Source organism: Mirounga angustirostris, unplaced genomic scaffold (genome assembly GCF_029215605.1).
Source record: "Mirounga angustirostris isolate CCGP_5_RB_7025 unplaced genomic scaffold, mMirAng1.0.hap1 SCAF_7, whole genome shotgun sequence".
Lineage (NCBI taxonomy): Eukaryota > Metazoa > Chordata > Mammalia > Carnivora > Phocidae > Mirounga > Mirounga angustirostris.
Window position 1 is genome coordinate 7,907,491 of NW_026991715.1, and position 19,522 is coordinate 7,927,012.

At 55.1% G+C, this 19,522-nt stretch overlaps 1 protein-coding gene across 7 annotated transcripts in view; it reads right to left on the reverse strand.

Annotated features, from left to right (window-relative positions):
- ADAMTS2 (ADAM metallopeptidase with thrombospondin type 1 motif 2) overlaps positions 1-19,522 on the reverse strand; it is a 224,063-nt gene that overhangs the window by 15,836 nt on the left and 188,705 nt on the right. For 5 of the 7 annotated variants that reach the window (XM_064595754.1, XM_064595755.1, XM_064595753.1 and 2 more), the window contains 6 exons: positions 13,364-13,509; positions 9,584-9,759; positions 8,725-8,858; positions 3,622-3,745; positions 2,601-2,681; positions 860-1,026 (listed from right to left, as the gene is read on the reverse strand). In XM_064595754.1, the coding sequence (XP_064451824.1) occupies positions 860-1,026; positions 2,601-2,681; positions 3,622-3,745; positions 8,725-8,858; positions 9,584-9,759; positions 13,364-13,509 (828 nt within the window). The other 2 variants (XM_064595757.1, XR_010412943.1) reach the window with 2 other exon arrangements.

A 19,522-nucleotide genomic window follows, 5' to 3' on the forward strand; every position in this document is an offset into this window, starting at 1 on the left:
CTCCAGCCCCGCGGGGACGACTCCAATCTCTCGCTGCTCTGCCCGCGTGTGTGGGAATGGCCGTGGGAACGGCCAGCACTGATATGGGGGTTACACGCTCGCTTCAGCAAGCAGGTGCATTTGCCGGAATGGAAACGGCAGTCGCCGATGCCCAACTGCACCTGCGCCCCTACTTGCAGGCCGCCGAGGGCACTCCTGGGGCGAAAAGTGCCCACAGGCGAGCTGAGCCGAGGAGCTAGAGGCCCAGGTAAAACATCTTACTTATGCAACTGAAATTAACTTTTCAAAAAGTGATTAGAAAATCAAGCCCCTGGGGCGCCTGGCGGGCTCTGTTGGCGGAGCGGGTGACTCTTGATCTCGGGGCCGTGAGTTCGAGGCCCACGTTGGGTGTAGAGATTACTTAAAAATAAAATCTTGGAAAAAAAAAAAGAAAAGAAAATCAAGCCCCCTCTGAATTCTCATCACCAGGAGCGCATCTTGGATGCAGGAGAGTTGGGGTCTAGCCCTGCTTAGGGACAAAGTCCAGTGTGACCTGGGTCTGGGAGTCTAACCTCCTGAACCCTGTCGGTCACTCCGGGGCATTGCAAGGTTTGGATGGGATGGCAGATGTGAGCAGACATGATGAAAGGTGGCCGTGAATGCCATTTGGAGGGGGAAACTGAAACCCTTAGAGGGGAGAGTTTGACTGAGGTCCCCCGGGGCCCAATGCAGAGCCCAGAGTCTCATGTCTCGAGGCTCCATGTCTGACAGAGACGGAGACCCTTGGTCCAAAGGGCAGGCGAGGGGGGCTGTTCCAAGAGGGGCCTGAAGGATGCAGGGAGGCCCAGGGTCCCGAGGCACCCCCTCCATCTCCACTTACCAGCACAGTGATGGTGCCGTGAAGGGGGCCCATGGTCTGCAGCGTCTCCCGGCCGTCCTCATCCCGGTACTCCCACTCCACACCCATAGCAATGAAGGATTTGGAATTGGGATCCACGTCATTCTCTTCATTTAAAATGAACTTGCCTGTCTCCAGGTTCTTGACGGCTGAGAACGGCAGAAGACAGCCCCCCCGGCCATGATCATTCAGGGGCAGGAGCTGGGCACACTGGGGAGAGAGGCCGGCAGGGTCCACAGGTCTGGACGGGTGAGGGGAGCGGTGGGGAGCCGATCCCCCTGTCTGCCCCGGCTGCCCTCTGCCAGGGGCCCATCCGTGCCAGTGATGGCCCAGATCGCCGTGGGCCCTTTCCTGAATCTGCCCCCACAGGCCCTGGGGGTGCAGGGGCTTCATGCAGCCGCTGTCAGGGTCACCTCCCTGCAGTCTACTCAGAGCCACTGTCCCCCGCACCCCGCCCCAGCCTCCTGGGTGCTGGGCATCTGCTGGACACCGGGGTGCAGGGCTGGGGTGAGGCTTCCTGCCATGGGGTGAGCATACGTCCCACTGAAAAGCAAGGTCTCCTCACCCCAACCTGCTGCCCATGCATTCCCCACACATCCTCAGAGGCCTGGCTTGACCAGGGGGTGGCATGGGCCACAGGGAATACCCCAGGAGAAGCAGGTGTCTGGGAGCCAAGAACCAGCTGGTCAGGAAGCCCCACACTTCCCACAGTGTGGAAGGCAACCACTGGGGGGCTGCTGGGTGATTTTAGGAGGGCCCCAGACAGGGATCACAGAAGGAGGAAATCGTTCCCTGCACGAGTCTCCTGTAGTTTTCTGTCCACCCCACAAAGAAAGCTTCAGCAGGGGCCTGCAGGCCCTCAACTGGCCACCAACCCTGGTTCCTCCTACGCAGAGAGATCAGGCCTCAGACCCGGAGCCTGCAGCAGGAACGTGTTCACGTAGAAGTGTCTCTCCCTTCAGGAATCGACTTTTACATTTACCTTCCACTGAAGGCAAGTGGTACTGGTTTGCATTTTGGGTAGCAGTATAAAGTTTCCTCTTAAAACAAGGAAGACAGAAAAATGTGCATTAAACAGAGTGGGGTGTTCACTGTGTGTTGGTGGGGGTGCCAGACAGTGGCACTTAGGGAGCCCTTGACCCAGTCCGTCTCCAGGGCACCGGGAGGAAGGTGGGGCCCAAATTGGGAGAAGAGACTCGTCCGGGGTCTCCCCAGTGACCCCCAGCATCACTTTGGACTTCAGCCCACGACCACCCAGGAGGCGGGGCCCAGGTGCCTTCAGGGGGTGGGGGTGAGGACGGATGAAGGCCTGCGAGGCGTCCCGGCAGTCTCGGAGGGCACGGCCCCACCGGCAGGCAGGGTCGCTCAGAGTTGTACGAACATCCACATTTGCAAGAGACGCCAGAAAGCCCTATTCCAGGTAGACTCTCTTGAGTTTAACCCTGCCTGCCTTCCAGTGGGTGGGGGGAGCCTTCCCCCTTGGCCTTGAGATGGAGGAGGGGGTAGGCAGTCACCATTCTGTGAGCTGGGGGTATGGCATGCTTTAGATACATGTCCCTCCCCAGTGGCTCCCAGAGGAGCCCTCTGACCCCAGCCCCCTGGCCTCTCCACCAGGAGGTGACCCCGGGGGCAGGGGGTGGAGCTTCGGCTGGGCCTCCCAGCCTGACCTCTGACCCCTGGGCCCTCTAGCCATCCCCAGAACCGTTGGGCTTCAGATACTCACCCAGGTGGTGGCTGGTGCTGTCTGACTCCTGGATTAGCAGGTGTCTGGCTCCTGCCGGGATCTCAAACATCTTGATGTAACCTTTGTTGGGATGTGGGGAGACAAAGCCAGATGAGTCAGAAGAGGCCGCTGGAATGTGAACAACACATGGAGGGGTCTCGCCCTCGAAGGCCATTCCAGAGGGCTCCATGTTTCATGGGCTTTGACCACCTGCCAGGACAAGGGCTGATGGGAAAGGTACTGTGTCCCAGCTGGCTGAAGCCCTTCTGCTCCTCTTCAAATCCTTTTCCAAAAGTGGGCCTTTTCCGCTGGAAACTTGACGGGAATCCTCGGGAAGGCCCTGAAACCACGCCTGGGCTTGAAGCTAAGATGCCATATCCAGGAGGGAGGCCCTCAGCAAACCACTTGACCTCCTGGACCTCAGCCACTTAATCTGGGAACTAAAGACCCCTGGGTTCTCATGAGACCATGGAAAGGGTCACCCCGCACCCTGGTGCCGGCTCGGAGTCATGGCCGCGGCCTTCTTCTAAGAGGCAAACCAAAGCGGCTTCTCCCCATTTCAGACAGAGGTGTAGTCACTGCAGGCCCACCCATAGGGCTGTCTTCCCAGATCTCAGGTTGGCCGGGGATCCCCAGTTCCCCAGCCCCATCGTGTGGCTCTGCAGTCTGCTAAGCAGCCCAGGGCGGTCCTGCTGAGGGCGGCAGGAGTTCAGAGGCAGAGAGCAAGGGACCCAGAGGCCAGCTGGGCAGCTCTGGAAGGCAAGGGAGGGGTGCCCTATGCAGGCCCCAGCCCTCAAATAAAGACCGAGATCTGCCCTGTGCACTTGTATGTCGACATTCTCTGCCCTGACCCCCGAGAGCTGGCTTCCCTGGTCCCCATCCACCCTGGAGCCAGGCTCAGGCTGTGCCTGACTTATGATCCTCCCTCCATGTCAGGGCCACCCCCCGCCCCGCCCCCCGCCATCCCGCCAGGTACAGCAGACATTCAGGCACCGGGGGCCGGAGGGAGGGGCTCACTCACCAAGCTTCTTGGGGGAGCGTGTGAATGTGCCCTTGACCACTTTGCAGTGGGTGTTGTCCCCTCCACACACGCCACACTTGTCCTCCTGCTTGCTGGAGCCGATCACTCCGTCACAGCCCACCTTCTGCAGGGGGACAGGGTGCAGTGTGTACTCAAGAGGGCTCCCCGCTTGAGCCCCCAGCCTGATCTGTGCCCCCGGGGCCCTGCCACCTGTCCCGGCGGCAGCTCAGGCCCGCGCCTCCCCAGTTCCTGATGCAGAGGAAGGAGACCGGGCTTTGGAGAAAGACAGACCCTGTGTGCCCAGCCACGGGCCAACCACTGCCGCTCCCTGCCCCTCCTCTGCTCACCTGAACAGCGTGACTTCACAGGGCTCCACACATTTTCACCGGGGCCACCTGCCGAGGCTGGCCTGGACCAGCGAGAGCTAGCCTCCGCACGCATGTCTCTGTCCCAATGGCTGTGAATCAGACCTGGCCTCTGCCCTTCTCCTGGGGGGCCACGCAGTGCAGTCTGTCTGGGGCCCCCACCCAAAGCTCGGGCCCCCAGGCCCTAAGAACGCAATGCCCCCTTTAGTCTGTCTCCAGGGTGTCTTGTGCAGGAGGTGACAAGAGTTGGTGAGAACAACTGGGCCTCCATTCTTTCAAGAAATCCTCTCAGTATCACCCACTCATGTCAAAATTATTCCACACCGAGCAGAGACGCTCCCTTGCCCTGGGCCACCTGGCCAAAGTAGTAACCAGTTCAGGTTCTTCTACTTTCTATAGCTCTGGCAGCTCACCATTCCCGGGGCCTGGGAAACTCCTCGGAAGGAGCTCCTGCAGGACGATGGCCCTGAGCATGTCGCCTGAGGTCACTCTTCCTAGCTGAGCCAAGGAAGCCAGCCTGTCCTCTGAGCTGGTCAGCTCCCTCTGCCTGTCCCAGAGTGCACCAGAGCATCACGGGTTTTCATTTTTGCCAAGGCTGCCAGGAAGCTCAGAGCTAATTTTCCCTTCAAGATCATCCCTACCACCTATCTCTGGAGAAACCCACTTCTCCCTCTGCTCTTCAATTTCTGACTTTTGTCTTATGAGGCCCTTTGAGGGCAGGGGCTCTGCACCATGAAAGGGCTACAGAGGAGTAGTTCCTGAATCATTTTTGAAGGTGTGGATAGATGTTGATGATCTCTGGTCTTACCCATCCACGTGTAATCATATGCCCTTTGAATCATTTTTGAAAGTGAGCAGGGTGAAAAACAATCACTGAAATGAACATGCTGATGTTTATTTTAATGATTCCTGAGGCAGGAGGGGAATAAGCCAAGGAAGACAACGTGATCTACCAGGGAAAAAAGAAGACCAAAGGAAACATCGGTCTTTAAAGGAGCAGAAGCCTGAGCCAAAGCACGCACCTGCCATTTCTAGGTGTGTGGTCTCGGGGGCACGCCACTCGAACTCTGAGTTTGTTTCCATGCTTGTAACACGGTGTCAGAGCAGTCCAGCCTGTGGAGGCTGTTGCTGGGGGTGCGAGGAGATGGGCTTCGGAAACAGTCCCAGGCTCCCTTCCTCAGGGAAGGCTGGAGGTGATGCAGGGCGGGGTGGGGAGAACCCCCTTTTCAGGCCAAGGCAGTTACACTCCTTGGGAGAAGGGTTGCTCCAGCCTCTCACCTGAGGGGGATTCGTGCTCCGTTTCAGACAGAATAAACCAGAAGCAAAAAGCCTCAGGGCTACAGAGGCAGGTGGGAGCCAAGGCAGATGCCAGAGAGCGAAGCAGCATCCGGAAGGAGCTCTCCCAGATTCCGGGACTCCGAAGCCCAAGTCAGATCGTGCTCCTTAAGGGAGCACCAGCTCTGATCTCAAAGCTCTTCACTGGTGCACGTGCTCTTCCTAAAAAGGCTTGCAGCCCATGTACGACCCAAAACACTAATTAGAAATTCAGCTGGAGGATATCTGGACAGACGGAAAACGAAGCAACAGGCTACATTTCAAGACACTTGTTCCAAAGGGGACTTTGTTCCCAGAGTTACAGAAGGTGCGAAAAAGGGAAAACAATAAATTAACTACTTGATCTGTCAACTCCAGAGATATTAAAATGGCCTGTCACCCTTTTTCCTTACTTCTCAGGCTTTTTTTTTTTTTTTTTTGGTCTTTTGTTTTTCCTGAAATCAAGGTATGCCTAATAATCACAGCAGACAGGACCTTGCCTGCCCTTGAGAGGAGTGGTTTCGTCTGGGCAGCTGCTGGTCGGCTCATCGGGTGGCATGACCGCCAGGCGCAAGCAAGCACCGTCCCCGGCTTGGGGAGCCTCCAACCCTGGCACGTGTCTAGGGGCCTTCAGGAGACACCGTTTGAACATTCAGTGGTCTGAACGAGGGGGAACATGCTCCTAAGATAAGACGTTAACTGAGTAGAAAAGGCTAATGAAGACCAGGGTCCTGGTGTGGGCCTGAAATCTCGCTTGCAGTCCTGTCGGGGTTGACGGCTCAGGCTGGGGAGGGCTCGTGTCCCCGAGGGGCTTTGCAGGGCTGCTGCCTGCTGAGGCCACAGCCAGAGAGGGCTGGAAGCTGGACCCTGCTGCGGTCCAAGCCGGGGTGGGCGACACTGGTGGAGGTGGTGGGCTCCCTGTCCCATGGGGAGCGATGCTGGCTTCTTTCAATCTCTGCCTTTCTCAGTGCAATTTTCGGGTGACATATTTGATAGCCTGCTATTCCTGTCTCAGGGCAGTGGACTGTGTCCTTTATCCCGCCGGCCTCATTTAATTCTTTTTTTTTTTTTTTTAATTTCATTTATTTATTTGACAGACAGCGAGCGCAGGAACACAAGCAGGGGGAGCAGGAGAGGGAGAAGCAGGCTTCCCGCGGAGCAGGGAGCCCGATGTAGGGCTCGATCCCAGGACCCCAGGATCATGACCTGAGCCGAAGGCAGACGCTTAACGACTGAGCCACCCAGGCGCCCCAGCCTCATTTAATTCTTGATACTCTTTTCATTCCCTGCTCTGTGTGGGCACGTGTATGCGTGCGTGCATCTCTAGTCTCCTGACACGCCTTCTGCTGTCATTTCCCTCTTTACCTTCCTGAGTCGTCGTGTTCTGATGTTCCCTCATCGACAGCGTCCACTTGGACGTGATTTTTGACCCAGCATGAGATACTTTTACGAGAAGGGCTGCACATCCCCAGGCATTTGTGAGGATTCGGTACATCGTCTTACTACTGCTCACGTCTTCGGGGTGGTCCCAATCTCTCTGTCTCCTTTGCTTTAGAACTTCCGCAATATGATCACATATAAATGTAAATGTTTTTATTTTCCAACAGTGCAAAAAAATCTCTCGTCCTGCTGTCGTTCCTTCAAAATCACATTAATGAAATGCTTCATCTGCTCTTCTTCGACTGTCAACGGTGGGCGTGAAGCTCAAGCCCCCGAGGCGGTGAATGAGGGCTCTGGCTTTTCCATTATGTTTGCGACCGGTCAGATTTGCTGCTTAAAGTGACTTCTATTACGAAACGTTGCCCGCACTCATGGCTTGTGTTGGTCATGGTTCTAAAATTTTTCTGCGTCTTAGGATTTTTTTTAAGATTTTATTTTATTTGTTTTAGGGAGGCAGAGAACATGTGCATACGAGCAGGGGGAGGGACAGAGGGAGAGACAGAATCCCAGGCAGACTCCTGGCGGAGTGACAGCCTAACACGGACTCAATCCCATGACCCCAAGACCATGAGCCGAGCTGAAACCGAGTCAGACACTCAACCGATGCTGCCACCCAGGCACCCTTGTATCTTATGATGTTTTGACATCTTGAACTTGCTGGGCAGGGACAGGCTGCCCCGCCCTCACGCCCGCTCTTAGGGGTAGCAAAGGGCCGGCCTGGGAGCACGTTTCATATGAAAACCAACAATCCCCCCTGTCACCCCCTTATCTGCCTCTCACGCACAAGCTGATACTTCCCCTGCCCGAAATCATCCCCAGGCCAGGTACCAGGGCGCCAGGGGCCACCCCTCCAGCCCGGAGCCCGCCTGCATCGTTCGTACTTGCCCGTCTTCAACTGTTTCCTGTGCCCGGCCTGCCTTCCCCGAGGAAACCCCCATAAAAGCTCTGCCCCCCCCTTTCTTTCCCCTCACCAAACCTGGTGCTTCCCCATGGGGCACTGCATAGCGAGGTGAGCCCTTCCCTCGGGAACCCTAATAACCCGCTCTCTCTTCAATGGCATTGACCTCTCTGGGTCATCACTCGGTCACCCCCATAAATTAAAACCCCGCAGGAACAAAGGCGATGCTGCTGTCTCTGTTCCTCAGTATGTGGTTTCACCACCTGAGCGGACTGTGCAGTCTGGCCTCCCTGCGGGACTCAAGGGGAGCGGCTCCCCCCCGCCCCTGACCGCTGAGACTGGAGCAGCCTCCTTTGCTGCGGGCCACCCTCCTCCGTGAGTGGACAGAACTCTGAGCGCGAGTCCAGCAGCCCCGCACCCCAGCTCCTCGCTCTCCTGGCCTCACTCTTTCTCCGGGGCACCTGCGGCAATCTGCCAGGCTTTCTGCCCGAGACCCCCTGAAGGTCTCATCTCCCAGAAAAACAAGACGGAAGCCAGCCTCTATGATCCTACAGTCAGTCCTGCCTCCTCAGACTCTAGGGAGGCCTCCAGCTGTTTCTAGGGAGCCTGGCAGAGGGAGGCCTGTGCTCCCGTCATGATCATATGCCAAGGTTATCCCACCGCTGTTTCTTGTGACAGCCTGAGATTAAAGCCAACATGCAATAATGACGGAAAACACAGCAGGGCATTTCCACAAAGAGCCGAACCAACGAGACCCATGGTGGGCCGCCCTGATCGAGAATGAGCTGTCCAGGGCCCAGCGGAGTGCAAGGATGTGGCAGCGCTTCGCAGAGGGTCGCCTGTGAACCACGTGCGGCAGAATCACCCCAGAAGCACGTAAAATTCATGCTCCAGGCCTGGCCCGAGCTACGGAATCAGAACCTCTGAAGTGGGGCCTCAAACTCCCCGGGGGCCCCTAGACACACTCAAGTCTGAACACCCTTGGCACAGGGAGAGATCATGCCCGCCCCGCCCAACAGCCCCAGGAAGACACCTGCGATGTGGCCGCCCCGTCCCTGCGTGCCGCCCCCCTCCCCCAGCACTCACCCTGCACTCCCCGCGCACGCAGAGGCTGAAGGCGTCCTTATAAGAGCAGCGCGTCCCATCATGCGCCATGCGCTTCATGGACACCACCTCCCCGGTCTCCTGGGACTCGCAGTAGAGGTGACATCTCTCCTTGGCTGGAAGGGAAGCAGCAGGGTGTTGGTGAGGAGGGCCAGCTCTGCTCGCTCTCTCCCCAGGTTTGCTCAAGAGAAGCACCAGGCAAGGGAGAAGCTCTCCCGAGACTCTTCTTGGGCTACACCTGCCCCCACAGGCCTGCCCTGGGCCTGGGGTGGGAAGCGAAAGGGGGCAGGTGACTACAACCCCCCTGGGCGTGTCTGCCTTGGGGCCTTTGACCCTGGGCTACTGGGCTTAGGAAGAGCTTTTCCCAGCAGAGCCGGGCGGAAGTTGGCGCAAACCCCAGAGGCTCTGACGGCCTTTCCCTCCAGACCGCAGCCCCTCCCCAAGACGGGGACCTGTGTGCCCATCACCCACTCCCAGAACTGCCTGGCTGGGTGCGCGGCAGGCTGCTGTAACGCACGTGGGTGATGGAGAGAGCACAGCAGGCCTGTGTCTGCCGGGCCGCCCCTGCCCAGTGCCTGGAAGGAACGGGGACGGTCCGTTGAAAGTTCCGGGACTGGCGTGGCCACGCCGGCCAGGGTGGGCTCTGCTGACAGCCCCAGCCTGCCCACAGCCCGGGCACTGCCGCTGAGCAGCCCCTCGCTCCGTCCCGGGGGCTCACCATCCCGCCGAGCAGCCCCCCGCTCCGTCCCGGGGGCTCACCGTCCCTCCGAGCAGCCCCCCGCTCCGTCCCGGGGGCTCACCGTCCCGCCAAGCAGCCCCCCGCTCCGTCCCGGGGGCTCACCATCCCGGTGCTCGTGGGGAAGCCAGTGGTGCTGGGCATTGCCATGCTCCAAGTACAGGTCCCACTGTCTACACTGCTCCTCACGGAAGTCAGCCAGGGCGTCGGGGCAGTCCTGGGAGTTGCAGAGCTGGAAATCGTAGCCAAGGCCTGAGCAGGTGCGGCCCCCATTGGCCGGGCTGCAGGAGGAAGGAAAGGCCTTGCAGCTCGGTGCCACTGGGAAGAGGCCGGCGCGTGGGGTGCCACTGTGGGACTGTGGGGAGTCCTGCGTCCCAGGTGTGGGGAGGCAGCTACGCAGAGTGAAGGGACTCAGCCCAGCCCTGCCCCAGCTGCAGGCCCGGGCAATCCCCCACCGTCCACTAAGCATAAAGGGGCTGGTCACCCCTCCCCCTGGGGCCCCCGCGGGAAGGCAGCATCAGCTGGGCCCCCCTGCATCCCCCCACCCCAGCCCCCATCGCTGTGACTGAGCCAACAGTGGGCTGTGGCTGGCTAAAGGTTCTGCCTTTCCTGGGACGTGACTCCAAGATGGAGGAGGTGGGGGAGTCTCAGGCCTGGGCCTGACCCACGCCGGGAACTCAAAGAACAATTCCAAACCAGCAGAAGCCCGCTGCCCAAGTTCCCAACGAGGGTCGGGAAGGCAGCAGACACTCTGTTCCCTGGCTTCCCCCCACCTCAGAGACCCTAACTCCCTCCCCTCGCTGAGAACAGCACTCGTCCACAAAGCACTAGCCCCACGGCAAAGGCCAGAAAGGGTGCCGGCTGTGGGCCAGCAGGTGCGTCTGGAAGGCGGGGCGGTGGGGCGCGGCAGGCCCGCACCCAGGGGGAGCTGGGGCCTCGGCGTCGCTGTCCGCCCGGCCTGCCTGCGCCGAGCAGAACCCGAGGCCCCACCGGAGACTCGGGCAAGGGTCACGCCGTGCCCACGTGACAGGGATGGTCAGTGTGGCCACGTGCGGACAGCACAGTGGACAAGGAACGGGGCTGGTGTCCACGAGGCCTCTCCCCCAGGGCCATGTTCTGGAGGGGAAAAGTGATGCAAGACATCTGCGGAGAAAGCAGCAGGAGGCCTCCGTGTTGGATGGGGTGGGTGACAAGAAGGAGCAGCTCTGAGATTTACACCAGGGCCACCACCCACGGGGTCCCGGGGGATGACAGCTCCGACCGGGGCGTCCCCAGGGCAGCGTGAGGTGTGGGGAGCGGCAGGAAGGAGGCGAACTGGTTCCAGTGGAAAGCCGCGCGAACTCCGAAATAGAAAGTGATCTGGAGAGTTCGGGGGAGGTGGGCGAAGAAGACCGAGTGCAGAGCCGGGGACCAGACCGCCCGCGGTTTTGCGGTCAGAGTGGGGAGAGCCAAGGACACAGGGGGCGCCCGGGCCTGCGAGCAGGGGCCCCTGGGAACTGCGCGTCTCCACGCTGGCCCCCGCGCTGGGGGAAAGGCTGCGGACAGAGGAACTCAGGGAGCCACACCCTGCGGGACAGCGTCCGGTCTCGTGGTCGCCCCCCGCCCCCGCAGGAGGATGCACGAAAGGGGAAGCGCGTGGGGCCCGCCTGGGTTGCTGACACACAGGCTGCGTGGAGCCCGGGAGCCCTGAAATGCTTGGGCGCCGCAGCTGCCCGGGCCGCCCACCGATGCTGGTGGGAACAGTTGTCACCGCTCCCTGACAGCGCTTCTGACCCTCACTGATGCGGAGGGGACACCGGCACTGGGCCTGACGGCTCTTGCTGCCACCAAGGAGGCTGGGGCAGCCGGAGCAGAAGCTCCCTAGAGCACACAGGTGCGGACGGACAGAAGCACTTGGGGCCCGCCTCCCCAACCTCAAGCCTGGCCTGGGGATGAGTCCTCTGGACCCAAAGTGCCCGGAGTCAGGCACCAGGCTTCAGGGCCTGGACGCCGGGAGGGGGGGGGGGGGGCGGGGGCTGGGCCAGATCTGCCCTCTCGACTGTGCAGCCTGGACCCCAGTCACTCCATCGGCACATGAAGGGGCAGGAGAGACTAATCGCAGGTCCTGAGGCTTGCGGCATGCCAGGCGCCGTGCCGTGGGACGGGCACCCTGGCGGTCCTCACCCAGCACCCCAGAGCCTCTGAGGTTCTAACGTTCTGTCCTGTCAGTCTCATATGTCATCCCGAGGCAGATATAATAGCCCCAGGGCCGCTTGAAAGGAGCGGGGACTGGGTACTTTGCACCTGACCAGGATGGGGCCTGGAGCCCTCAGGTAGGAATTGGTCAGAAGCAGGAGGAGAGTTCTCCAGACATGAGCTGGTGCCCCCGGGCTTTGGGCTTTCCTACTGCTGGACCCTAGGGCATGGGTCCCTTCCCGACCAGTGTGGACTCTACATCTCTCCCCAGAGCCAAGACTGCTGACCCCCTCTGGCTCCCTGGGGGCCGGCTCAGGGCCTGGCCAAGCGGGGGCCCGGGAACTGTTGCAGAGGCCGGAGCCCAGCCCATCTGGAAGGGCCTTAGAGACCTGTGGGGCTTAAATTTGGGGTCACGGGCTACTTTGAGAAGTTGATACGAAACTAGAGACCTGCTCCCCCAGAAAAACACACGTGTACATAAAGTCATACCCAATCCTGGGAGGCCGTGGTGGGACCCAAGGCAGGGTGATGAGCCTAGGACTCAGGCTTAGGGCTTAGGGCCCCAACCCAAATATTGAGGGGGTCCAGTTGGGTGGAGGAGGTGAGTGAAGACGGCTGGGCCGGGCTGCCCCATGAAGGGGGCGGTCTGAGTCGTTCATCGCCCACCAGCCTGTATTTGGGCCTGGTGTTGCAGGGATGCCCAATCTGGAAGCTGTAAATAGGATTCTCTCTCTCTCTCTCTTTTTTTTTTATGTGAAATTTCAGATATTTTTGTATTTTCCTGTGAACCAAGATCTTTAAAACACCAAACAGGCCAAAGAAAGAAAGACAAAAGCCACACGTTTTCTGGCAGCCATGGGGCCTCCCTGGGGCAGGCGGAAGACCAGAGGGAGTGGTCATCTGGGGGAGGGGGGTCCCATTCCCATGACTGTACGTGCACCCACAATCCATGAGGTAGGCTGCCTGAGCCCCGGGGGGCTCACCGATGCACCCTGAGTCACATACAGCTGCAGGGACCCGGGTGCTCTGGCCGCACGCCCTCCCTTTCCACGGGCAGTGCACTGGGTGAGGCAAGGTGCAGGACTGGCCGGGGCCCAGACCTGAGGGATATTCACAGGGTGGAGTGGCTTGGGGGGCATTAAAGGAACCTGGGGAAGGACAGCACGGCACAGGCAGGAGGGGGAGCATGGCCGGGCATGGGAGCCTGGCAGGCACGGGGGCAGCCCCCTAGGCGAGCTCTACCATACACGCCCGGGGTGGCATGTCGCTGACCCTGCCTCTCGCCTGCCATCCAGGAGCTCAAGAGGACCCTCTTCCTTATCCCCACTTCCCCGTTGCTGCTATACCTTCTGTCTTCCATGCCCTTGACCAAGAAGGGCAGAGTAAGTTGGTGGCTAGAGCAGAGTGCGGCTCAGGTCGGGGGGAATGGCCCCAGGCCAGCAGCCCAGGAAATGGAGGTTTCCGAGCCTCCAGGGCTGGCTCTGCCCCAGCAGGCTGTGCGACCTGAGGCAAGACCCTCCCCCCTCTGAGTCTCTGCTTCCTCCCAGGGATGGTGATGAGGAGCCCAGACTGCCTGCCCTGACACCCTCTCCAGAAGTGGTGGACAGCCACGGGGTCCCTGCAGGATAGGGCCGGCCGGCGAGGGGCCAGTGAGGGCCTCGGGGACCTCAGCGACCATACAGGAGCTGGGAAACAGCGGGGCCAGCTCACTGTGGGTTGTCACACTGGCGGGTCCTGAACTTCACACCGGTCCCGCAGGTGCGTGAGCAGGAGCCGAACGGACTCCAGGCGCCCCAGTTGCCATCTCGTTTGAGGATGTCGGGCGTCAGCCAGATGCAGTGGCCTTTAAAGCAGTGCTGAAAGACAGAAGGTCACTCCTAGGACCCATCGTTCCAGGGCCACTTGGATGCCCCATACTCTTCAGCCTGCAGTTCCCTTGATGTCTGCTTGGCCCTGGAGGAACCGGGCGAGCAGACCCCGCATCCCCCTAGAAGCTCAGAGCCCCCCATCAGGAGGCCCAGCGAGGTGCTGGCCCGCCCTGCTCCCCCTGATCACCGCCCCGGCCGCCCACCATCCTCCACGTCTTGTCCAGCCTACTCTGTCCCCTCAGCCCAAGCCTGCCCCACACCCCACACCGTGTCTGCAGGCGAAGCCACAGGCGTGCCCACACAGGGCACGTTCACCAAGAAGCAACCGGCCCGTTAGGCCAGCGACTCCAGAGACGTACAGGACCTACCTGCCCATGCTTAAAGGACACACAGTGGAACTGAAGGTTGGGTGACAAGCTGACACTAAACAGTCATGAAGGCAGTGAGCATAACACCGGCGCTCGGGGAACACAGACCTACAGCTCGAATCTGCTCACACTGCTCCCTGGCCTCCCATGGGGAGGACGCTTACACAACTTAGGGCCACTTTGGGAAGAGGATTACAACATGTAAAATCCTACATCAGATCAAAAAAGGAATGCTGATTTAGAACAAGCAAAGACATCACAAAAAGTTAAAAATTTAACAATGGACCAATACCACACACAACCAAAAGCAAAGAACAAGGATGTTTTTCAAATGAACTGACTGCCACAACTTTTCCTGCAATTCTGAAAGCATACTTGTCCATCCCCTCTTCATATGACCCCCAAGCCATGGGTGCAGGTGCAGGAGCTGGATGGACTCCAGGCGCCCCGGCTGCTCTCTGGTTTCAGGAGGTCATTTTGTAGGTTTGTCTTCCATATGGTGAATAGAAAGATAATGCCACCATTCCTCAGCAAACTTTCTCTGTAAGGCCGGTGGCTATTTTGGCTACGTGATCTCAGTTTTAACTACTCAGCTCTGCCACCAGAGCATGACCGCAGCTATAGACCACACATCGGTGAATGGACATGGCTGTGTCCCAATAAAACTTTATTTACAAAAACAGGCAGCAAGTGGAAATGTCTACAGTGGACCTATAAGGAGCTTGGTGAACTCTATCCTCAGTAAGATAACCACTTAACTGGTGAACATTATTTTTTTTTTAAAGATTTTATTTATTTATTTGAGAGAGAGAGCACATGAGAGGGGGGAGGGTCAGAGGGAGAAGCAGACTCCCTGCCGAGCAGGGAGCCCGATGCGGGACTCGATCCCGGGACTCCAGGATCATGACCTGAGCCGAAGGCAGTCGCTTAACCAACTGAGCCACCCAGGAGCCCTGGTGAACATTATTTTTAAAGAACAACCACTTAGGGCGCCTGGGTGGCTCAGTCGTTAGGCGTCTGCCTTCGGCTCAGGTCATGATCCCAGGGTCCTGGGATCGAGTCCCACATCGGGCTTCCTGCTCGGCGGGAAGCCTGCTTCTCCCTCTCCCACTGCCCCTGCTTGTGTTCCTGCTCTCGCTATCTCTCTCTGTGTCAAATAAATAAATGAAATCTTTAAAAAAAAAAAAAAAAGAACAACTTAAAGTATCTGGAAATTGTCCTAAAGTCGACACAACAAATAGAGAAATGTTTGTTCAAGAAACACTATTCAAGATCTATGAAATCTTGGTAAGAACAGTGGAAGTCCATGGCATTTGGCCACAGCCGTTGCCCATACCTTCCCCCCAGCTCAGGGGGCCAGAAGCTTTACTGCCTAGAAGATGGAACTATCTATCCTCCCTGCTCCCAGCCTGGAGCTATGGTTTGACCCTGGGAAAGGCAAGCCACTGGCACCTCCCAATTCATAACTTGGTGTTACAGAAAGTCGATTCCAGACAGTAGAGGCCAAGAGGACTGGGGCTCCCATTGCTAGGTGAAGACTCTACCCCAGGGATGTCAGGCCAAGAATACTGGACCCTGACAGCCCCTTTCCCAGCTTGCTTGTAGGGCAGAGGTCCCATTCTAAAGAGAAAAAGCCAAGAAGAGTAGGGGCTGCCATCCCCATCCAGTGATGCACTCATAGGCCAGGATGTCACTCTGGGAGAAGCGGGCCACCTGGCCCCTCGTCCCAGTGCAGTGATGCAGCAGTCTTCCCAGAGGGAGAGGGAGAACAGCCAGCCCCATAGCTCCCCCTAAGGGGACTGACCTTATTTGGAACAGAGCGTGGGGAAGTTCATACCTACAGGCATTGTCTAAAACAACAGAAATCTTGGTAGTGAGTTGAGCAACTAAGAGGAGGCCAGGAGATCCATGATGCTAGTAGCAAAAGTAAAATGGTAAAACAACCAATAGCATAACAAAAAGGACCAAGGCAAGACAGCTAAGAGACCTCCTGGGGTCTGAGTAAGGCTCCAAGACTGGCAACATCCTGCTTTTGTGAAAGGCTCAGAATTTCACTGGGTCATACTGTGGACAAGTCGTACTTGAGGGCATTCTCAAAACCACACAGGAGCCAGTTAGCAGCTGGTGAAATCTGACTGGGTGACACCAGCAGAGACTTACCAGGAAAATCAGAGAAGGAGACAGAGAGAACCTGCCTAATACCACTGTGGGAATGGGGGGCCTGTCTGGTCAGGGAGACAATGCACAGGCCCAAGGCTGTGACCTCTGGGGGGCGGGCAGTATCAGCAGCTGCATACTGCAGGGCAAACAAATACAGTTTATGGAAAGAGTGTGGCCGAGTCGCTAAACAAATAAACAAGCAAACAAGCAAACAACAGCACAACAAGGTCCAGGGGCATCAATATCCAGAGTCTCTTCAATGTATTATCTACAATGTCCAGTTTCCACCAAAATTTCTGAGACATGAAAGGAAACAGGAGATTGTGATCTGCACATGGGAAAGTAAGCGGGTAATGGAAACTACCTTTGAGGAGGTCCAGATGTTGGACTTATAGCAGGCAGATTTCAAAACAGCTCCAAGAACAAAAGGGAACCATGTCTAAAGAACGGAAGGAGAGGAAAGGATAAGTCTCACCAAATAGAGAACATCAGGAAAGAGGAAGAAACTACTATGAAAATGTAAACAGAAATTCTGGAGTTGAAAAGGTCAAAAACTGAAGTGATAAATTCACCAAGGGCTCAGCAATAGATCTGAGCTGACAGAAGACAGAGTCCATGAACCTGAATACAGATCAGTAGCAATTCTGCAATCTGAAGAGCAGAGAGAAAAAAGAATAAATAAAAATGAACAGAGCCTCTGAGAAACATGCGGGGACCACTGAAGTGCCAGAAGGACAGGAAACAAAAAGGGGCAGAAAATATTCAAAGACATGATGGCTGAAAACTTCTAAAATTTGATAGGGAAAAAAATTAACCTATACACCCAAGAAATTTAACCAACTCCAAGTAGAATAAATGCAAAGAGAGCCATACCCCGACACATTATAGTCAAGCTGGTGAAGGACAAAGAAAATGTCGAAAGCAGCAAGAGGAAAAAGACTCATCGTGTATAAGGAAAGCCAAATAAAATCAAGAGCTGATGTTTACTCAGAAGTAATGCAGGTCAGAGGTAGTGGTGCTAACCAAGGATAACCAATAAAACTATCTCTCAACAATGAAGGTGAGACAAAAATATTCCCACACAAACAAAAGGAGGAGAATTGGCTAGCAGATTGCCTTGTAGGAAAATACTGAAGGAAATTATTTAGGTTGAAAGCAAGTGATGCCAAAGAATAATTCAAATCCACATGAAAAAAACAAAGAGTGCTGGAAATGGACAATTTTCTAGAAAAACACAGAATACCAAAACTGATTTAGTAAGATACAGAAAACCAGAATAGACCTATAATAAGTAAAGAGAGTAAATGAGTGATTTAAAAGTTCCCATAAATAATAGCCCAACCCCAGATGGCTTTGATGGCGAATTCTACCAAATGTTTAAAGAAAAATTAACACTACTCCTTCATGAACTCTTCCAAGATACAGAAGAAAAAAGAAATTCCCTAACTCATTCTATGAGGCTAGCAGTACCCTGATACCAAAACCAAAGGTACCACAAGAAAAAACTGCAGACCAATATCTCTTATGAAAATAGACACAAAAATCCTCAACAAAATCCTAGCAAATTGAATCTAAGAGCATATTAAAAGTTTATACACCACGACCAAGTGAAGTTTATCCCGGGAGTGCAGGGTTTAATATTGAAAATCAATCGGTGTAATAAGCCATATTAACAGAATAAAGAACAAACTGTACGATTGCCTCAAGACTCAAAAAAGAAATCTGGCAATAGCCAACATCCTTTCCTGAAAACACAACATCCACACACACACACACACACACCCAGACAAGGAATAGAAGAGAATTTCCTCAATCTGATAAAGAACATCGAGGAACTACCCATAGCTCACATCATGCTTAATGATGAAGGAATGAATGATTCCCCCCTATGATCAGGACCAAGACTTCTACTCAACACTGTACTGGAAGTTCTAGCCAGGACAATTAGACTTGGCATCCAGATCAGAAAAGAAGAAGTAAAACTATTTCTATCTGCAAATGACCTAATCTTATATATAGAAACTTCTAAAGAACCCACTAAAAAACTATTAGATCTAATAAAGAAATTCAGTGAGATTGCAGGGCACAAGATCAATATAGTAAAATCAACTGTATTTCTATGAACAGTTTATCCTATGAATGGACTGGAAGTTAAGAATCTATCTATAGGGGCGCCTGGGTGGCTCAGTCGTTAAGCATCTGCCTTCGGCTCAGGTCATGATCCCAGGGTCCTGGGATCGAGCTCTGCATCGGGCTCCCTGCTTGGCAGGAAGCCTGCTTCTCCCTCTCCCTCTCCCCCCTGCTTGTGTTCCCTCTCTCACTGTGTCTCTCTCTGTCAAATAAATAAATAAAATCTTAAAAAAAAAAATCTATCTATAATAGCATCAAAAAGAAGACCAAAAAACCTTAGTAATAAATTGAACAAAAGAAGTATAAAACATGCACAATGAAAACTACAAAACATTGTTGAAATAAATCAAAGATCCAAATAAAGACATCCCATGTTTATGGATCAGACTGTTGATACTCTAGATTCAATGTAATCCTATCAAAATCCCTGCTGCAGTTTTGCAGAAATTGAAAAACTCCTCCTAAAATTGATATGGATATCCTCACTAACACTTGGTATTTCCTGTCTTTTGGGTTCTAGCCATTCTGACAGGTCAAAGGACCAGAAACAGCCAAAACAATCTTGGAAAAGAACGAAGTGGGACAACTCGCATTTTCCTATTTCAAAGTTTAATACAAAACTACAGTAATCAAGAGAGTGTGGCCCTGCCAGTGGGATAGACAAACCTATCGATGGAACAGAATGCAGAGTCCAGAAATGAACCCTTACATGTGGTCAGTTGGTTTCCAACAAGGGTAACGAGATGATTCAACAGAAAGGGAACAGTCTCTTCAGCAGTGATGCCGAGATGACTGGATGTCCACAAGCAGAAGGATGAAGTTGGACCCCTACCTCACACCTTGCACAAGAGTCAACTGAAAATGGGTCATAAGCCTAAAGGTAAGGGCTATCCTCAGAATGCAACACAGAGATAGATCTTTGTGACCTAATGGCAATGGTTTCTTAGATACAACACGAAAGCACAGGCAACAAAAGGAAAAAAATAGATAAATTGGACCTCACCAAAATTAAAACCTTTTGTGCATCAAATGATACTGTCATGAAATTGACAAGACAACCCACAAAACGGGGGGGGGAAGTATTTGCAAACCATGTATCTGATAACCCCGATAAGGGACTTGTATCCCATATATATAAAGAACTCTGATAACTCAGTAATAAAAAGATAAATAACTCAATTAAAAAATTAACAAAGGATATAGATAGACATTTACCCCCAAGACATATATATATATATATATATATATGAATCACCACTAAGCACATGATGAGGAGACGCTCAACATCATAGGTCACTAGGGAATTGCAAATCAAAACCACGAGATGACACTTCACATCCCCT